Source organism: Trichophyton benhamiae, assembly GCF_000151125.1.
Source record: "Trichophyton benhamiae CBS 112371 chromosome Unknown Abenha-G-c-176a04.f1, whole genome shotgun sequence".
NCBI lineage: Eukaryota > Fungi > Ascomycota > Eurotiomycetes > Onygenales > Arthrodermataceae > Trichophyton > Trichophyton benhamiae.
In genome coordinates this window covers 229,571-246,858 of record NW_003315107.1, presented here as the reverse complement: position 1 = coordinate 246,858, position 17,288 = coordinate 229,571, and the positions used below count along the sequence as shown (strand labels likewise).

At 48.1% G+C, this 17,288-nt stretch overlaps 6 protein-coding genes across 6 annotated transcripts; 2 read left to right on the top strand and 4 right to left on the bottom strand.

Annotated features, from left to right (window-relative positions):
• Window positions 1-137: 137 nt before the first annotated feature.
• Window positions 138-4,480, bottom strand: ARB_07006 (uncharacterized protein; the record flags this gene model as incomplete). The annotated part of the gene is made up of 4 exons (XM_003014398.1): window positions 138-1,916; window positions 2,022-2,265; window positions 2,452-2,831; window positions 2,900-4,480. The coding sequence occupies 4 exons, from the start codon at window positions 4,478-4,480 to the stop codon at window positions 138-140; spliced, it is 3,984 nt and encodes a 1,327-aa protein (XP_003014444.1).
• A 553-nt stretch (window positions 4,481-5,033) lies between these two features.
• On the top strand, window positions 5,034-6,347 carry ARB_07005 (uncharacterized protein; the record flags this gene model as incomplete). The annotated part of the gene is made up of 1 exon (XM_003014397.1): window positions 5,034-6,347. One exon carries the CDS (start codon window positions 5,034-5,036, stop codon window positions 6,345-6,347), a length of 1,314 nt encoding a protein of 437 aa, XP_003014443.1.
• Window positions 6,348-6,660: 313 nt separating this feature from the next.
• ARB_07004 (uncharacterized protein) lies at window positions 6,661-7,746 on the top strand (the record flags this gene model as incomplete). Its single annotated transcript, XM_003014396.1, has 1 exon — window positions 6,661-7,746. One exon carries the CDS (start codon window positions 6,661-6,663, stop codon window positions 7,744-7,746), a length of 1,086 nt encoding a protein of 361 aa, XP_003014442.1.
• Window positions 7,747-8,388: 642 nt separating this feature from the next.
• Window positions 8,389-11,605, bottom strand: ARB_07003 (uncharacterized protein; the record flags this gene model as incomplete). The annotated part of the gene is made up of 4 exons (XM_003014395.1): window positions 8,389-9,117; window positions 9,180-9,260; window positions 9,324-10,984; window positions 11,155-11,605. 4 exons carry the CDS (start codon window positions 11,603-11,605, stop codon window positions 8,389-8,391), a joined length of 2,922 nt encoding a protein of 973 aa, XP_003014441.1.
• Window positions 11,606-15,465: 3,860 nt separating this feature from the next.
• Window positions 15,466-15,804, bottom strand: ARB_07002 (uncharacterized protein; the record flags this gene model as incomplete). Its single annotated transcript, XM_003014394.1, has 1 exon — window positions 15,466-15,804. The coding sequence occupies one exon, from the start codon at window positions 15,802-15,804 to the stop codon at window positions 15,466-15,468; it is 339 nt and encodes a 112-aa protein (XP_003014440.1).
• Window positions 15,805-16,553: 749 nt separating this feature from the next.
• Window positions 16,554-16,727, bottom strand: ARB_07001 (uncharacterized protein; the record flags this gene model as incomplete). Its single annotated transcript, XM_003014393.1, has 1 exon — window positions 16,554-16,727. One exon carries the CDS (start codon window positions 16,725-16,727, stop codon window positions 16,554-16,556), a length of 174 nt encoding a protein of 57 aa, XP_003014439.1.
• Window positions 16,728-17,288: the final 561 nt, after the last annotated feature.

Below are 17,288 nucleotides of genomic sequence, written 5' to 3'. Positions count from 1 at the left end.
CCAAGAGACCAACGGTTCGGTCCCAGTCATTATACAAGCTCACGCACTCGCCTAGCAATAAGAAAGTCGTAATAGCACCAGAGTCCCGAAAGTGTCGTTCGTATATATTTATGTCAGTCCTTACATGCATGCATAGATTAAGCCATAATCTGACCAACAAATCCAGCCAATTCGCCAAACAGCACGCCACGGAGTAGCACTTCGCCTTCGTCCAATGCCCAGTGGCCCGCATCAGCCAGCTTTTTCTTCCATATCTTGCGCTGTTCATCAGTCAGATCTTCCCACTTCTTGGTCTTTGAGTGGTCTACTCCGTGCTTTTCCCCATCGTCTGACAGAACAGTGGACTTGGCTGATATCTCGGTACCAAGGTCATGGACAACGATGGCTTCCGGCGGCTGGTCGGAAGTAGGCGAGGAGTCGCCCTTCTGAGCCTGTGAGAGTGAAGATACCAAGTCTCGGAGCGGTTGGGATGTCTTGACTTGAGGGATGTCTTTTAATGATGGGATAGTCGTTTGAGCATTTGGGTGGCCGTTTTCGAACATGTATGGTCGTGCAAGCATTTCCCGGAGACGCGGACTAAGCCAGTTCGTAGCTCCTAGAGTAGGGGGAACACCGCCTCGGATCTCCGTGAAGGCTTGCAGGAAGAAAGCACCCAGCGCGACAACAAGTATGGCAACGAGAGAGCTGAATATAGTATTGGCAAGTTCCGAGAGGCCGGGCATCACCAGAACGTACCGTGGGTGTTTTGAAGTAGTAGGATATGGAGATAGGGGGAAGGTGTGAACTATAACTGTATTCCCCACACTGACAGAAGCCAGCTTTACAAACTGGGGCCGTACATCCGAGGTGACAGGTAAAGCTGGAGAAATAAAGGTCGAGAACGCTATTCTTGTCATTGAAAACGGGTGGACATCTGTGAAAGTGGTATAGTGTTGTAGTTTTCCAATTTGGCCCTTGGAAGCAGATTCGAGTGTCAGAACTTCGATTGACATATCACTGCCTGATACGGCAATGATGCACTGCCTTTCTCCAGAAGACGACTCGGATAGTCGACAAACATCCAAGCCTAGACCAATCTTCATCGACCTATGGAGACCTCGTCTCCGGGAAACCATCCATTTAGACATTTGAGCGGAGAGTGATATAACCACTAGCTCGCATCCGGTGCGGCCAGGGTAGTTCTGCAGCAGGAGAAGGGTGTTTGGAGAGATAAAGCGCAAAGCTCTGATTTTGCTGCTTTTCGGTCCTCTGCCGACCTTATATATAGAGTTTACATGCAAGTTGGATTTCGAGGACATCGATATATTCGCAAGGTAGACCTCCTTTCCATCCGTATATGCGAACTTGAAGGTCCCGTCCTCGCTTGTGTCTATGATATCCACGTCCTCCACCTCTTCTTGTGGTCCCAGTATGATACGTCCTAAAACATTTGGTGCGGATACAGATTGTGCGTCCGCTTCAAAGAACACAAGTTCTCCTCGGGGAGCAAGGCCAGTTGCGATTGCACCAATGCGCTTTGCGTCTTCGCCTTTCCAGGGAGAAAGTCGTAATATGCGCTGATATGCTTCTCCCTCGGTCGATTTTGATTCTTGTTTCCTGAATAACGAGACCTGAGATAGAGCTCTTGTCTTCGGCTCGCCAACATTGACTTGCGCTCCATCATCGCCACCGTAGTCCCCGTTCTTTAAATCTGTAATAGCCTTTCGTCTTGGAGGGTATGTGATTTCGAAGGAGCGTAGGTGTTTATTGTTGTCTCGTTTTTGTTCCGCCTGCGAGCTGTTTATTCCGGCCAGCGCCACGACGTCTTGATCGCTGCATTGTAAAATACCTAGAGATGTGACCGAATCTTCATCCCGGGAGAGCTCGATGTCGACTACCTCCGATATAGCGTCGCGCCGAGACGTATCGAGAAGGGACTAAGCAAGCAAAATGACAGTCCATGTTAGCAAATGATATACTAGCATTGATCAGAGCCATATCTGCGCCTCCAATTCATCTTCCCAGGAACGGCTTATCCTTACAATCTTGTTGCCAACGCCACTGCGTCCTTCACCACCGCCCCCTCCTACCAGCAGAAAGCCATGGTTGTGAGGGTCGAAATCAGCCGCAAAAAGCGGGCATGAAAGCGTTATCTTGGACGAAGATATCTTCGGTGCCATTATACCATGCCAGAGCGCAGAACTTGGTCGTTCGATGTTCAATCCTGCATCTTCGTGCCTGGAGAATAAATTAAAGGAGTTGTTTTGATCTCCTTGGGGGACAGGCCTACTAACCGCTTTGGGACGAGCGGCTCAAAGACCTTAAAATGACATCACATTTAGTTATTTAGCAAAGGCGAGTCGATATTGCTTTTTCCTGATATATTAAATTATTTCTGGATTTTGTGGTTTTTACTACTCCGTACAATAGATTTTATATAGTGTATTGTAGCTAAGGAGTGCATGAGTTTACTCGACTTCCTGGCCGGTAAACTCCGGCAGCCGCTTCAAGACATCCTCCCAGGTCTCTTCGCCGTCGACCAGGCTCTTGACGGCGTTACATATTTCATCTTCACTGGCGCGGACCTGTTTTGTGGTGTCTCGGTCACGGAGAGTGAAGGTGTTGTCCTTCACGGACTGGAAATCGGCGGTGATACCGAAGGGAGTTCCGAGCTCGTCGTTTCTCGAGTACCGTTTACCGATACTCGCGGACGAGTCGTCCACACGGTTGGAGACACCGAGACGACGCAGCTTGAGAGTTAGGCGTTGGATAAGTGGCTGGAAAGATGCATGAGTGGAGAGAGGGACCAGCAGGACCTTAGTAGGGGCCACTGCAGGTGGGAAAGAAAGGACCTAGCGGGCAATTGTTAGCATTATGCTAATGACAGTTGAAGATAAGGAAGGGGGGAACTAGCACTTACACCACGAGCCTCATCATCTGGTCTAGACCAGTAAGCATGCTCCATCAAACAGTAAAGGATTCTACCAATTCCGAACGACGGTTCGATAACGTTGGGAGTGTATTCGCGGACATTTTCTACTCTCATCCGCTTCTCGATCTGAACAAGGTCCTTGCCAATCTCAACTTTGCCCTCACCAACTCCGTCTACCTCAATCTCTATCTTGCCATTCTTTTCAAGGTCTAGTGAAAGTTTCTCTCGCATATCCTGAGTCAAGGCCTCAATTGCGTTTTCGACAGTCTTGCTATCCTTCTTGAAGCGAGGTCCAAACTTCTTCTTGTCAATGTCGACCTGCCACTCCTCAATTCGAAGGGGCTCGGCTCTGGTCTGTCTGACAACGAGTGGTGCACCAGTCTTCTTTTTATGAACACTCAAATCGTAGGCACTTCGGTCAGCACAGCCAACACACTCGATCCAGCCGTAGCTGGTGAACAACTCGGCATCCCAGCAGTCGGTTGCGTAATGAGCCATTTCATTCTGCATGTGCTGACGCAGTCGGATCTTGGACTCATCGATACCGATCTTCTTAAGGAACAAGTAGATACGGGCAAGGAAGTAGCCCAAGGTCTCGTTGTCCACTAGACCGGTAGAGACAGCCTTTCCGATGCTCATTCTAGTTGTAGCCGTGCTGCCGGAGAGTTGAACTTCCCGGTTCAAGAATTCCAGCTCCACGTCCTGCACTTCATGGAAGCGAGGGTGTTTCTTCCCGCCTTCAGGGTCGACGAAATGTTCAATCTCCGCCATCAAGAATTCACGCACACGCAAGAGGCCAGATCGCGGGGATATTTCGTTGCGGAAGGACTTGCCAATGCAGGCAGACGCAAAGGGCATAGACTGCTGGTTGAACTCGAGGAGCTTCTGGAAGTTAAGGAACTGTCCCTGGGCGGTCTCAGGTCGAAGATAGCCGGGAAGATTGCTGCTGGGGCCAATGGCCGTCTGGAACATGAGATTGAACGAGACTGGGGGCAGCAGCTCGCCATTGGTGGTAGGGTTCTTGATATCGTACTTGACGATGAGAGCACCGAGCTCTGGGCCATCGTAGTTGTCAATCTGAGCCAGCACTTCTTCGTACTCGGCCACGACGGCGTCGTCCAGCTTGACAACCTTGGTCTCCTTGACCTTCTTCTTCCGCTTTGCGTCCTTCTCCTCGTCGACCACTACTTTCTGGCCGCGAGCCTCCTTGTCGCCCTTCAGCCGCGACTCCAGGACTTCCTCCACCAGATGGTCTGCGCGGAAGATCTCTCCGGTCTTGGGGTCCTTGCACATCCAGTCGGCGAACTTGTCGACATGTCCGCTGGTCTTGAGCACTTCATGCGGGGTGAGCATCGAGGTGTCTACCTCCAGCATGTCCTCCTCCAGGACGAAGTGCTTCCTCCACAGGTCGACGACGTTCGCCTGCAGAGCGCAGCCCGGCGGGCCGTAGTCATAGAGACCAGATACCCCGCCATAGATCTCGAACGAAGGGGTGTAGAACAGGCGTCTTCGCAGCAGGCTCTCGCAGACGGCGCGGTCGAAGGGCTGGCCGGACTTGGTGGTGGCCATGATGGCGTTGGCGTGGGCAGCGGGCGGCGGTCGTGTGGGTGGTTTTGTCGATATTTGTGCGCTCTGGAAGCCGAAGGGGCGCCCGCGATGACTGGGAACGGGACTGGGCCGCGGGGCGGAGCGTCCTCTGGCTGCGCTTATGCTGCTTATGCTTATTCGGCCTGCGCTTAGGGGCTGGCAGAGCCGCGGGCAGAGGTTGCGAGGGAGCTGGAGAGGGCGCATCAACCCAGGCGCGCAGCAGGCAGAGCGACAGAACGGCAGAACGGCAGAGGGAGAGACAGCAGAGAGCGAATGCCTTTTATATACAGCGTCTAAGGCTCATACAATTGATTTATTATTGACTATTGACTATCTTCCACCCGGCAATTTTTTTTTCTCTGCCCAGGAACGGCGTGGACTAGACTGGAGCGATATCAACCGGCAAAAGGATCTTCCGTCGAGCTTTCGTGGAGCTTCAAAAAAAAAGTAACAGGAAAAAAAAAAAAAAAAGCAAACTTATCGACAGAGTGATTAACTTGAGAAAAAAGGGTTGACGACGGCGTGAGGGTTGAAGATGGGCAAATCTAGCGGGCCACGGCCGTCTGGGATGGACTATAAGCCCGGGAACAAGCTGAAGAGACAGGAGCTTCATATCAAGCGCAAACAGACCAAGGACAAAGAGACACGGGCATTGCGCTTTGCCAGACGGAAAGAAGAGGCGAAGAACCCTCAGCTAAAGGCCGAGCGGCTGAAGAAGAATGTGCCGCTGACGCTGGAACGGAAGCGAGTGTGGGATGACGCCGGTAGTGACGTTGAAGACGGGCTGGGCTTGAGTTTCGACGTGGAGAGGATAAAGCGACGGAGGCAGGAGACAGAGCAGGAACAGAAGGATAAAGACGATTTGATACCCGATGATAAAGAAGACAGTGAAGACGGAGACGGGGACGCAGACGAAGGTGGTGATGGCTCGGACGACGTTGATAGCATGATCGATTTTGACAGCGACAGCGACGAGGGAGACGAGCAGGAAGAAAAAGACAAAAAGCCAGCCGGGAAGGACAGAAGGAAGAACAAGGTGCCCTCTGCGACTGAGCGAGCAACGAGTCCTACACAGTCGACTCGAAGCACGAATATCGACCTTGCGCCTGATGCGCTTGCAGCCAAATTCCCCAGTCTCTTCCCAACAGAAGCCCCCCCGCCGCCGAAAATACTGATTACCACCTCTCTTAACTCAACCCTACACAAGGAAGCCAAGGTCCTGACCGAGTTCTTCCCTAACAGTGTCTATATCCGCCGCTCGGCGCATAGATATGGCCATAAATTCTCGGTGCGCGAGATATCGTCGTTTGCCGCGAATAGAAATTATACTGCTGTTGTGGTGCTGGAGGAGGACCTGAAACGAGTCTCTGGGCTGACAATAGTACATCTCCCCGTTGGACCGACATTCCACTTCTCTATCAGCAACTGGATAGAAGGCAAGAAGCTGCCCGGACACGGAAATCCAACCAGCCACTGGCCCGAACTCATACTTAACAACTTCCGCACCCCCCTTGGTCTATTAACAGCCCATCTCTTCCGCACGCTATTCCCGCCTCAGCCAGAGTTCCAGGGAAGGCAAGTGGTCACACTACATAACCAGCGTGATTATATATTTGTCAGGCGGCATCGATATGTATTCCGTGACAAACGAGAGACGGAGAAATGCGTTGTTGATGCAAATGGAGTAGAGATGAAAGGCGTGGAAGGAATCCGAGCAGGTCTACAAGAGCTTGGTCCCCGGTTTACATTAAAACTACGAAGAATAGATAAAGGTATTCAGCGGAAGAGTGGCCAGGATTGGGAGTGGAAGGGCCGCATGGAAAAGGTCCGGACGAAGTTCCAGCTCTAGACAAAATCTGCCCCTTTTCACGCGACTATTGGTTATTGGAATATATATAAAAAAAATACGTCCATGACATATGCTTCATATTTATCTACCTGTAGCAATAAGCGTGTTACAATCCGCAGGAAGTGTGTTCCTCTCCTTGCCGATTAGTCAATAGGCTGGTCACTTTGAGAAATAGTAAGTGATCGTCAATTTCATCCTCTGCCACTATCAAATCCAACTCATCTACACAAATGCCGGGAGGTATCCCATACCGTAAGCCAACACGACTTTGATACCATCACCATCATTATACACTTCAAAAATTACCAGAAGGATGGATCGAATCACTTTAACCAATATCCCGCTCGAGATCCGGGACATCATCATTGAGCTCGTCATAGCCACCAGGGTTCCAGTACCCAAAAGGCCAGCTCAGATGGCAGGACGTTCGAAATCAGTCAATCCGGACATTAACCCCCTATCCAATGAAGGATATATCACAAACTCCCTCTCCCTCCTCCTCGTCAACCAGCAACTCCACGCTGAAACTAAGGCGGCAATTGGCAGGTTTCTCAAAGGAACCAAAGAAGAGAATGAAGCAGGCAAAAAGCGCCGAAACTTGACCTACACCTATGATATCATGCTCGTTGACGACTCCTACGTGTGGCCATCCCATATCTGCGTACCAGCTCTATCTCCACGAGTCGACAATGTGGTTGTGACTATTCAAGCCTTTGGAACCTGTCCAGTTACCAAAGCAAGCATGAGCGGCGTGAACGCATTCAGGAGTGACATGGGCCCAACAGAAGTACAATGGGCATTCTACCGTCCTCTAGTGAATCTCCTTAGAGACGGCCCTGGCCCAGAGATGTGGACAAGCAAGAAACCCACCCAACGCCCGGTCATTGAAGCTTTGTCTCAACTAGGCGGCAGTAATAGAGGAATCACCGTGGGTACTCTAATACTGGACTTCCAAAAATCCACAGATAACACTGCCACCGATGATATCTACTATAAATGGGCCGCTGATCAGGAAGGTGGTCTTTTTCAGCCATGGAAAGAGTGCCGAGGTATGCCGTCTCAAATAGATGGGTGGGAGGACGTTCATCGAATAGTCATTCGGCCAGAATGGCTGATGAGATACTTAACTATGCGGCTTTCATTTATGCTGGGTATGAGCTATCATACTTCGCAATATAGCTCGGTTTTATTCGAAAGAATTGGAAAGATAGACATCCGATTGAACGGGGTCAATGTCAGAGTAATCCATATTGCGGAGAAGCTGGAAAGACTGAATTTCAGTCATCCGATGGACACATTTGGGCATCTCCCTTCTGAGGAGCGGATAGCTGCGTTTCAGAAATGGAAAATAGAAGTCATCCAGCTGCGAAAAGACCGTGGTTTGCCGGTTGTGGAATAATCATATGTTTTGGTAGCTTGTCTCTCTTATGTTGGCTCTTCCTTTTATCTAACTGGCTGTTTGTCCTAACTTGAGGGAACAGGCAAAGTAAATAGATGCTAATAAAACATATTTCATGGGGGAAACAACAGAAGGGAAGCAACCGCTTAATGGGTACGATACAGAGAATATGCTCCATAGCCAACTAAATGTCGCTCATCGGTGTTTTTAACGTAATGCGGCCTAAGAACCGTTTCTGGGAAAGGGGGAAGAAATAATGAGCCAAAGATAAGCCAAGGTGCGAAAAAGGGGACAAAAAAATGGGAATGAAATGGTATATCAAGAAGAATCGAACAACGAAGACCGGTGGGTATTATACCTGTTATCAAGAGTTGGAAAGGACAGCTTGATAACAAGTGCTAGGATATTTGAATAGAGGAAATAGTGCTCTGGGTAGGTCTAGGAAAGGGAGGAAGAATATGAAGGTAGATTGCAGCAGGCCGTAACTGCACGGCTCGTCCGTAGATTTTCGCCATGCTAGCTCATCTCAAGAGTAGGCAGGTGAAGAGTAAATTTCCTTCACTTCAATCAGGGTCAAAATCGCGGTAGCCAGACTGCATATTGTGTGTAAAAGAAGTATATAGCAAGGCTGTATTTGAATGATCAGGGGGTTTCGTCATCCATGTTGCTTTGCTCATTTCTGTATGGATCGATGCTCCGATCAGGCATATCGGCTGGCAATGGAGGAGGGGGAGGAAAAGGTGGGGGCGATGATCCATGGGAATTGTACTTTCCCGGTGACCTTGAGCAAGGGGTATTTTCATCCTCAAGTTCAAATTCTTCGTCCATCTTTCTCTTGAAACCCCCGTCTATGTCATCTACTTCCATTGAGTTATCAGGACTCATCGGGGGTGGAGGAGGTGGTGGAACAGGTGGGGATTCGGAACGCTGCCGTTTCGATAACGAGGAACCATCGTGTTTGGTGTCGTTATCCTCTTCTTCAACTGTCTCATCAATGTCACGTTTTCTCTTTAGGCTCCCCCCTGGTGTCATTGATTCATCTTCCCTAGGTGACGAACATTGGACATCATCTTGGATAGGCTCATCATTGTCCGACAAGTTGACATCATCATCAGCAGCATCACTCTCATCAGCTTTGTCAGTAGGAGGTGGGATGGCCGGCTCCTTAGAATTAGAAATGCTGCCCGACGGCTTGCTGTGTTTTCTTTTGTGTTCTGCTTTCTTCTTCTCGTAGGCTTGGTGCTTCACAACCGCCTTCTCGAAGTATTCTTTGCAGAACTTCTTCACTTGCTTTATTTGCTTCTCACTGACTTTAGTAGGATCAGTCACACGGTTATTTTTGAAATCAGAGTTCACAAGCTTTTTGGCAACCTATATATCAGGTAAGTATTAGGCTTGTAGCACATCTAGCATTTATTACATAGGTGGCTTACCTCCTTTGCATAGCGCTTCAGGTCATCCTTGGGAAGCTTATTTTTAAATTTATCCACAACGTACTTGACATGAGGAAAGAGCTAGATATTGCTTGTTATCAGTATATATATATTTCTAGCCCAAGTAGTCAATAATTGACTTACTGTGTTTTCATAGATCTTCTTCTGCTTCTCTTCACTTAATGATTTCCATTTTGGTTTATGTTCCTTCTTTTGAGGAACATCAGCGGGAGTTGCTGGAGTAGCGGATACTTCTTTATCCTTAGATTTCGGGGTATCCTCTTTTGAATTCATTATCCCATCGATAATGTCTTGCAATGTCTTATCCTTTGACTCGGGCTTCGGCGGGGGTGGTGGTTGTGGCGCAGGTGCTGTTGGTCTCACCCAAGTAGTATCTCCCCGAGCAGAGTAGTAGTATGTTTTCCCATTAGCTTCTGCAGCGAACCATCCTGAAGGGAGCGGGTTAAACGGTCGACGGAACGGTCGTGGGCCTTGGTGGTATGAATTCCTGTGGCTCTTTCCACCCCTACCATGTGCTGCGGGGCCTCGAGGGGCGACTCTGGTAGGATCAACCGAAGGTGATTTTGGAGATTTATCCCGAGACTCAGACGCTGATTTTCGAGGGCGATCTTCACGCTCACGCATTACTTCTCGACGCTCGAATTGTTTTGCGGAAGGTATATTGGCTGTAAGTGCAGGGTCTCTCTTCATTCTAGGAATTCGGTAACCAACTTCCAGCGCCGACCAAGTCTCGAGTAGCGAAGCAGCTTGCTTTTCAACGCGCTCTTCACCACACTCGGTCAATGGCTTAACAGTGGTCTCAATTTTGGAGTCAATGATCTTATTTCGTGTAAGCCGTGGGAATTTATCCAAGATTTGGAGAATTTGCAGCACGACGTTGAAGTCTTCTTTCCAAGCACTAAGCTGGGAATTGAGAATCTGGTAACCATGCATCCTCACAATTCTGTTGATGACCCGTTCATCGTCACAGCGCTGCATACGGCCCAAGAGCTTTACAGCAATCCATTTCTCTTTGCATTGCATGAGAGTTGCCATAACCTTCGTGACACCCTCTTCATCCAGCGACTTGGGTTGGAATCGGTCGACATATTCTTCGTCGTCTTCAGCGGTCTTCTTCTTTTTGGGCCGTTTTGGAAGAGCGGTATCCCAGCTATCCAGATCATCAATTCCCAATGCCTCAATGGTGGCATTCGATAGCTTCGTTGCTCGTTCTGTCTGTGTCTTCCCACCAATATAGCCAAGGCAGTTAGCTTCGCCACAATAGCATGGCTGTGGATCAGCACCATAGCGGTCAACGTTGTAGTTGAAGACTAATTCTTCGCCGGCTTTGATGTGTTTCTCAGCAAATATGCCCATGCGAAGCTTTTCTCCAACGACCCATTTGTCGATGTAGCAGTTTGGATTGCAGGAATGATTGCAGAAGCGGCCTAGGTTTCCTTTCCTTGTTGCATCGACGAATTCGCCCTTGTTGAGGGACATGAAATAGAAATGTTTGATACCCTCATCGTCATACTGCATCATACGTTTCCGAAACTGCGGTTCATTGATGACTTCGCCAATATATTCGTAGATAAAGTCGTTGGGTCGCAGATCGGTGTTTGCTCGTAGACCAAATCCCTTTTTCTCTGTTTTAATAACTGTCACATCGGCATACTGTCGTTTTTGAAAGCGTTGATTCTGGCAGTTGTCACCACAGCCGCAATTATCAACACATTCCATCTTTGTAGCTCTGTTTATGCAGTCTGAATCTTCCCCACAGGCCTCGTTTATTCCTGTCTTGGGATCTATAGCAGCCAGATTAGTCTCTTCAAAAATACCCAACATAATCAAGCAAACCAAAAAAAAAAAAAAAAGCCCAGAGCATAGATAGATAGAACAATAGTGTAGCAACTAGATCTATAAAGATGGGGGAATGTGTGGGAGACAAATAAGTCTCTATTCAGGAGCTACTTACTCCACTCTTCAGCACAGTCACATTCCATAGCATGGTCCGTGTAGCCCATATTCTTATTCGAATATGTGCATGCATCTATCACCTGGAAAAGAGCAGTAGCCTCTGCAGTGCTGTCAGGGAGATGGTCGAACATCTGAGGTTTCCTGGGGACAACTTTCTTGGTAGCAGAACGAGCCAGCTTGGGAGGTTGGCCTGGTTCTTGCTTGACGGTGATATCCCCTCCAACCTTTTCTTCGGATTCCTCATCTTTCAGGGCAGAAGACGGCCTATCTGGAGGAGACGAAGCTGCTGACTTGGCAGGTGTGGCGGGAGTGCCGTTGGCCTCCCCGTTGCTAGAGGCCTTGCCGTTGAGGGACACACCCTCTTCCGAGTCCTCTCGCTCCAGCTTCATGTCTGTTACCGCGTCTGCCACCGATTCTGTCTTCACATCAACATCATCGTGGTGAGCCATGAGGCCGGCGGGAACAGACGTCTACCGCCTGGCCGGAGTTCTTGCTTTTTATTCTGCAAATAAGTAATGATCGAATCCAGTGAATGAGACTGGAAAGGACAAGATTTGTGACGCTAGGTCCTTCATCAACACTCTTTTACGCTCCTGGTGTGTTACGGCTTTTGAGGCCTGTCGCTGGTGCTTTGGATCAGAAATCTTCTGCCAAGACACACCCTTCAACCATGCAGCAGCCCCTAACTACTGCGACAAAAAAAAGTGATAAGCTGTGGCTGCCTCCGGGCTGAGCAGGTAGAGAGCAGCGAGGCAAGGTGAAAGAGACGTCGGGGCGCAAAGCGACGCCGTGAAGGGGGGTTGAGACGTCGACCTTCCTGGGTGTTCAAGGTCGTCGACTTTTGAATTGGAGATTTTTCCGAGGTTTTTTTCTTTTGGGGGGGATGGCGATGAAAAGGGAGTGGTGCAGTGGCAATAGTGGAAATACTAGGGTCAGGAGAAGAAGGATCAAGCCCGATGGAGGAGAGCCGACCTCCAGGCGCGGGCTAGCTAGAGCTGGTGATATAGGCTGCAGGTGAACGAGACAGAGCAGAGCAGGAAGAGGATGCAGCGAGAGGGGGGATAGACTGGGTGGGTGGTGATTTAGCTATGGATGTCTTTGTGTTTTTGAGGTTTTCCCTTGAGAGAGCTGTTGGCCCGGTGTTGTTGTAAGGAAGAGACGTGAACAGCCAGCATCAAGCAGTCCCAGAGAGCATCTCCTAGGGCGTCACTTAACGCTTCTATGATTATCCGTCTGGGTAGATGCGCCTCTTAAAAGTGTATGTCTCTCGGAGGCTGTGTTTTCCTTCTTAACTCCTCAAGCAGTGGTATGATAAGTCTCCTGCAGGCATTTTCTCGATGTCAAAACCAGGTGTAAAATGGCTCCTGGTAAACCAGTGATATAATCTCTCCAGGTGTATGTGCTTCTCTTTATTTTTTCCCCTTGCGAACAGTTCTGCGAAGGGGTGAGACCAGTAGACGCTGGGTATACCAGCGTTGGTTGACGGTGAATGATAAAAAAAAAATCATGAACTGACGTTGAAAGAAGAGGAGGCCCTTGGACGAGGTTTCTCTACGTAAAAGGAAAAAAGTTGCAGGACAGGGCGGTGGCTCTAAGTGAGTGGCAATAGCACTAGCTCCAAAGGACCTCCTGGCGGGAAAAGGAAAAAAGAAACAAACGAAGACCGACGACCGCTTCCATCCCCAGCTCAACCTCACTCTAACGCTGACTAGGACTGCGACTGGGACTGGGACTAATAATACCTACTGGCGCTGTCCTTTCGTTCAAACGGAACAGACACTGGTGATCCTACTGGAGGTGGTACGTACATCGGGAAAACAATCATCCCCAGACCACCGACTCCTGCCTCGACAGTACCTCGCAGACAGGCTTTTCTTCTAGTGACCCTGATACCCAATTATCTGCCTTTACCTAAGGAGGCACTGAGTGGCTCGTGAGCAATAGCCGAGAATGTTATGGGCGCCCATAAGAGGTGGAAGTCTCATCTCGACATGGTAGGCAAGGGCACTATGCCAACGTATTGCACTTATCCTGTGCTGCCATTCACCACTCAATTCGATCAACTGTGGTTCACCTCCACCAAGATCGTAGGTGTGTGGTTACGAGCAGCAACTACCACGATCCAAGTGTGAAATCGAGGATATTTGGACTCTGGCTAGAACCACATAGCGATCTAACTTGTATGCTGTCTATAGTGATTGGTAGGATCACATTCACCCTATATACCTGGGTAATGGTACCTGTTGGTTGCAGACGGTATGACAACAACGATCGGAGGCAAATGTGTGAAGACTCAGAAATAGCCAAATGTTAAACGCTAAAAGATTCTGGCAATCATCTGAGTGTATTTTGGTAAAGATCCGGATAAAATGCACGACATAACTGCAAACAACGTCGAACCAACGGCTAAAATGAAGGGTAATTGGTTTAGCACGCTGGCAGTGTCGTTGCTCCATCACACCAAGATCGGGGCCACATTTTTGAGACCTAACAGGCTAGCAGATGTGTGTGCTCCGGGAAAAAATTAATGAAATAATATCAAATGGGACCTCGCCGGAAGAGAAGGGTCTCAGCGATATTGGGGCCACGGGACGGATTGTTGGAGCTCTTGCTAAACATGAATTGAATGAGGGGGAAAGGGGCCAAACTTACAGAAAACAGTCAAGGATGAACGTGAAAATTAAAGAAAAAGCAAGTACGGAGTATCAGTAGCTCATCCTTCATCTCTGTATGGCTCGTTGAAGATAGAAAAGCCAGTAGCCGCTCATCATGCAGATGGATGTGAAAATGCGACCTGAAAGGCTGAGATCGGGAAGATGCGTTAATTCCCAGGTCTCCAATTGGAGCGACGATCTGATAGGCCAGACTGGGGACAGCCAATGCCCACGGCTCGACTAATTTGAACTGCTGATAGCCTTCTTCGTGCGCATGTTGAACAGAGCGCTGCTGTCTGGTTCGTGGGCAGCGTCTGGGTTTCAAGACGTTCGTGAGACGCACGGGGGATTTGCGGGTAAGGCTGATTGATAGTTAACTATCTGTTGATTGGATCGACAAGTAGTTAGTTATTGAATGCGCAACCGATCCCTCGTATCGTCAAATTAAATTAATACGCCCAGGCAGACCAGGAATAGTTCTGCAGGCTGATACACGGCGTTTCCTGTACTCGTCAATCCATGAATCAACGTGTGGTACTCCAGTATCGTGCGTATGCAGGAAGGGACAGAGATGTTGTGACAGCAGCTTGAGGTTGCAACCTATCTGTGTCGGACCAGGGGAAGAAGACAATTTCCAGTGTTTCATAGTTCATGTTATGTATCGGTATTGAATCACTTGTTCTGTGCGGTATTGTCCCTTCCAGGTCATTGGAGGACACTGAAGATGGGGTGACAGGGCAACCAACAACTCCATACAACCATTTAAGAAGAAATATGATCAAAATATTCGAAATGGAGCCATATTCGTGTACTTTGCCCCTGCCTCGCCTATGTAAACTTAAAGTCCCGCGATTTCATATAGTTAGGTAGTTAACCAGTTAACTGGTGGTATTGGTTAACCAACCAGCTGGTTATCTCATATCGAAGTAGTTAGGTCATTATAGTATATAGTCGTCACCCCTCTAAGCTAGGTCTATGTCAGAAGATCTTAGTTTCTTAAGTTCTTTCAGCCAAATGCCTGATATTGGGTCGCTGTGATGCATCATATAACTAACTAGTTAGTAGTAGAAATTGAACGGCTCTTAGCCGGCTGCACTAGCTAGAGCAGCGGTCAAGTAGAAAGAACTGGAGAATGTAGTCATTAGTCATGGTATTATTTATCATTAAGAATGATCAGCTTTCTAGCGTATCGAAGGGAGCAATTTTAACCACATAATATAGAGCTAACCAAATTCTTTGTGCCCGACTCAAAGTTGGTTGTTGCATCATCGATCTATATATACTGAGGTCGTCTAGAGTAATCCATGGAGCATACATCACATCGCGAAAGCCTAGGAACAGCCCAAATGAAAACTCCAAATAAATGAATGAACAAATAAATAAATAAAAATAAAAATAAAAATAAAAATTGCTGGCCAGCTACCGAAAACAGCTCGTTAATATTGTGTTTATATACCGTGAGCTCGCGAGTGAGGGGGCGTTGGAAGTGAGCCCGCAAAGCCTTCACACCTCGGATCTCTGAGAGATGTGAGCTCACCATCACAGGTGCAAGTACATTTCGGGTCTACAACGTAGCCATCCAAGGAGAGATTGCATTCTCCTCTGTAATCAATATGTTAGCTTCAATTCATGCACCTGAGTTTGAGTAAGTATCCTTACGATAGCATGCAGTCGCTATACCGCGCCCAGAAAGGCTCCTTTATCTTCTTGACGAATTCGTTGTATTCACCGTTAATATAGTCGCAGCGTGCGTGCAAGTAGTCTCCATCTTTCACACGGCAGGTTATCGGGAGTATAGCATCCTCCGCATGGATATCTTCAACATCAACGGCGTCGGAAAGGTCGTTCATAGGCTCCATCTCCTCCTCTTCTGCCTCCAACGACCCCCTCTTACGGAATTTACCGTCAGAGTCCCAGCTCCACTTGCTATGAAACCACCTATAGGTAAAGAACCAGGCATAGTTATCAGCTGCAGACATGTTAGTGAACTTCATTACGACAATTTTGGTTCGTCATTGTAGATAACATACCATTATATGCGGTACCCATATTCACTCCAACTTCTGGTCCAGTGCCTTGAATGGGTGTAGTATCTAAGAAAAGTCGAGCAAATTTATGAAATAACTCGTATATTGGCTATGTGTTAGCCGTTAGCGACCATTGTTCCATCTAGTTATTGTATTGCGTGTAAGCCACTCACTCTCTTCCCGTTAAAGTCCACATCCGCAACTATGTCCGTAGCTATATCCAACCAGTGAGTAGGAAACGAGACATTTACTAAGGTGAACAAAAAAAAAAAAAAAAAAAAAAAAAAAAAAAAAAAAAAAAAAAAAGAAAGGTTCAAGCCGTTAGTTAGATAGCTATTGGGGCAACTTACTATGAAAGGTTATGGATTCAATATCTCGTTCGGACCTGGGTTGACGTGGAAATGGACTTGCTGCTACCAGGGCAGTCAGGAGAATGTAGACCAAGATGTGTGAGGAAATCATGATATTGCCAGGTTCCTTAGATCTAGGAAGTATGGGATATCTGAATGGGAAAATAGAGCAAAATAAGAGTAGCCCCGTGGTGGGGGGGTTCTTACAAAGGGAACTGGGGCATTAAATAGATTTGGGAGAATCGGAACCCGGGTCCAAAGCTCAGGGAATCAATTCCTTTGACGTGACACTCGGCCTGCGGTAGGCTCATGTGAGGTCCCGAGTATCTCCTGTCTCAGAATTATGTATTGAATCAAGACGTCTATTCAGCCCCTAACGCCAGGGTCACAAGCCCTGCCGCAGGTGTACTTTGCAACAACAACAACAACAACAACAACAACAACAACAACAACAACAACATAAATAGCAGCAGCAGCACCGGCAGCAGATAGAGGCACAAGAAAAAATGGCCTCGGCAGGCGGGTGTTGTAACCGCCCATGGGCCCTACTCTCCCGGTTTTTGGGCCTGCGGTTCTGCACAGTAACCCACTCATGGGTTTCTCTCCAGGGTATAACAGGCATACATACGCCATGATTCAGTTCACCTTTTCTAGCCTTGGGGATGGGTGCATATACAAAATTAGCTCGCCAACAGTTAACAGCAAACGGCGGCGCAGTGCATGTCAGGGAGGATCTCTAGTTAACTGACTTTGATGGCCAAGTTGGAGCAGCCGTAGAGGCAGACGGCATTCAGCTCATCCATAACTAATTGTTAGCGCTCAACCTGCGCTTGTGGTTATACCTCCGAATGCATTTCAGCAGTGTTTGCACCTGGATTGCTCACAACTTGAGAGAGGGTGTAAAGATAAGAGGTAAGTTTTTACCTCAAGTTTCAGCTTTGATTAGTTACGTAGTTAACTAACTAAATTAACTAACTAGTTAACTACTTCGTTGTTAACTGGATAACTGGGGCAGGGATAAGTCGCTTTTAGGTTCTATATTTGACTTAACACTCTCTATATATAACTGACTTGTACTCTGGTTACTTGTCATCAATGCAC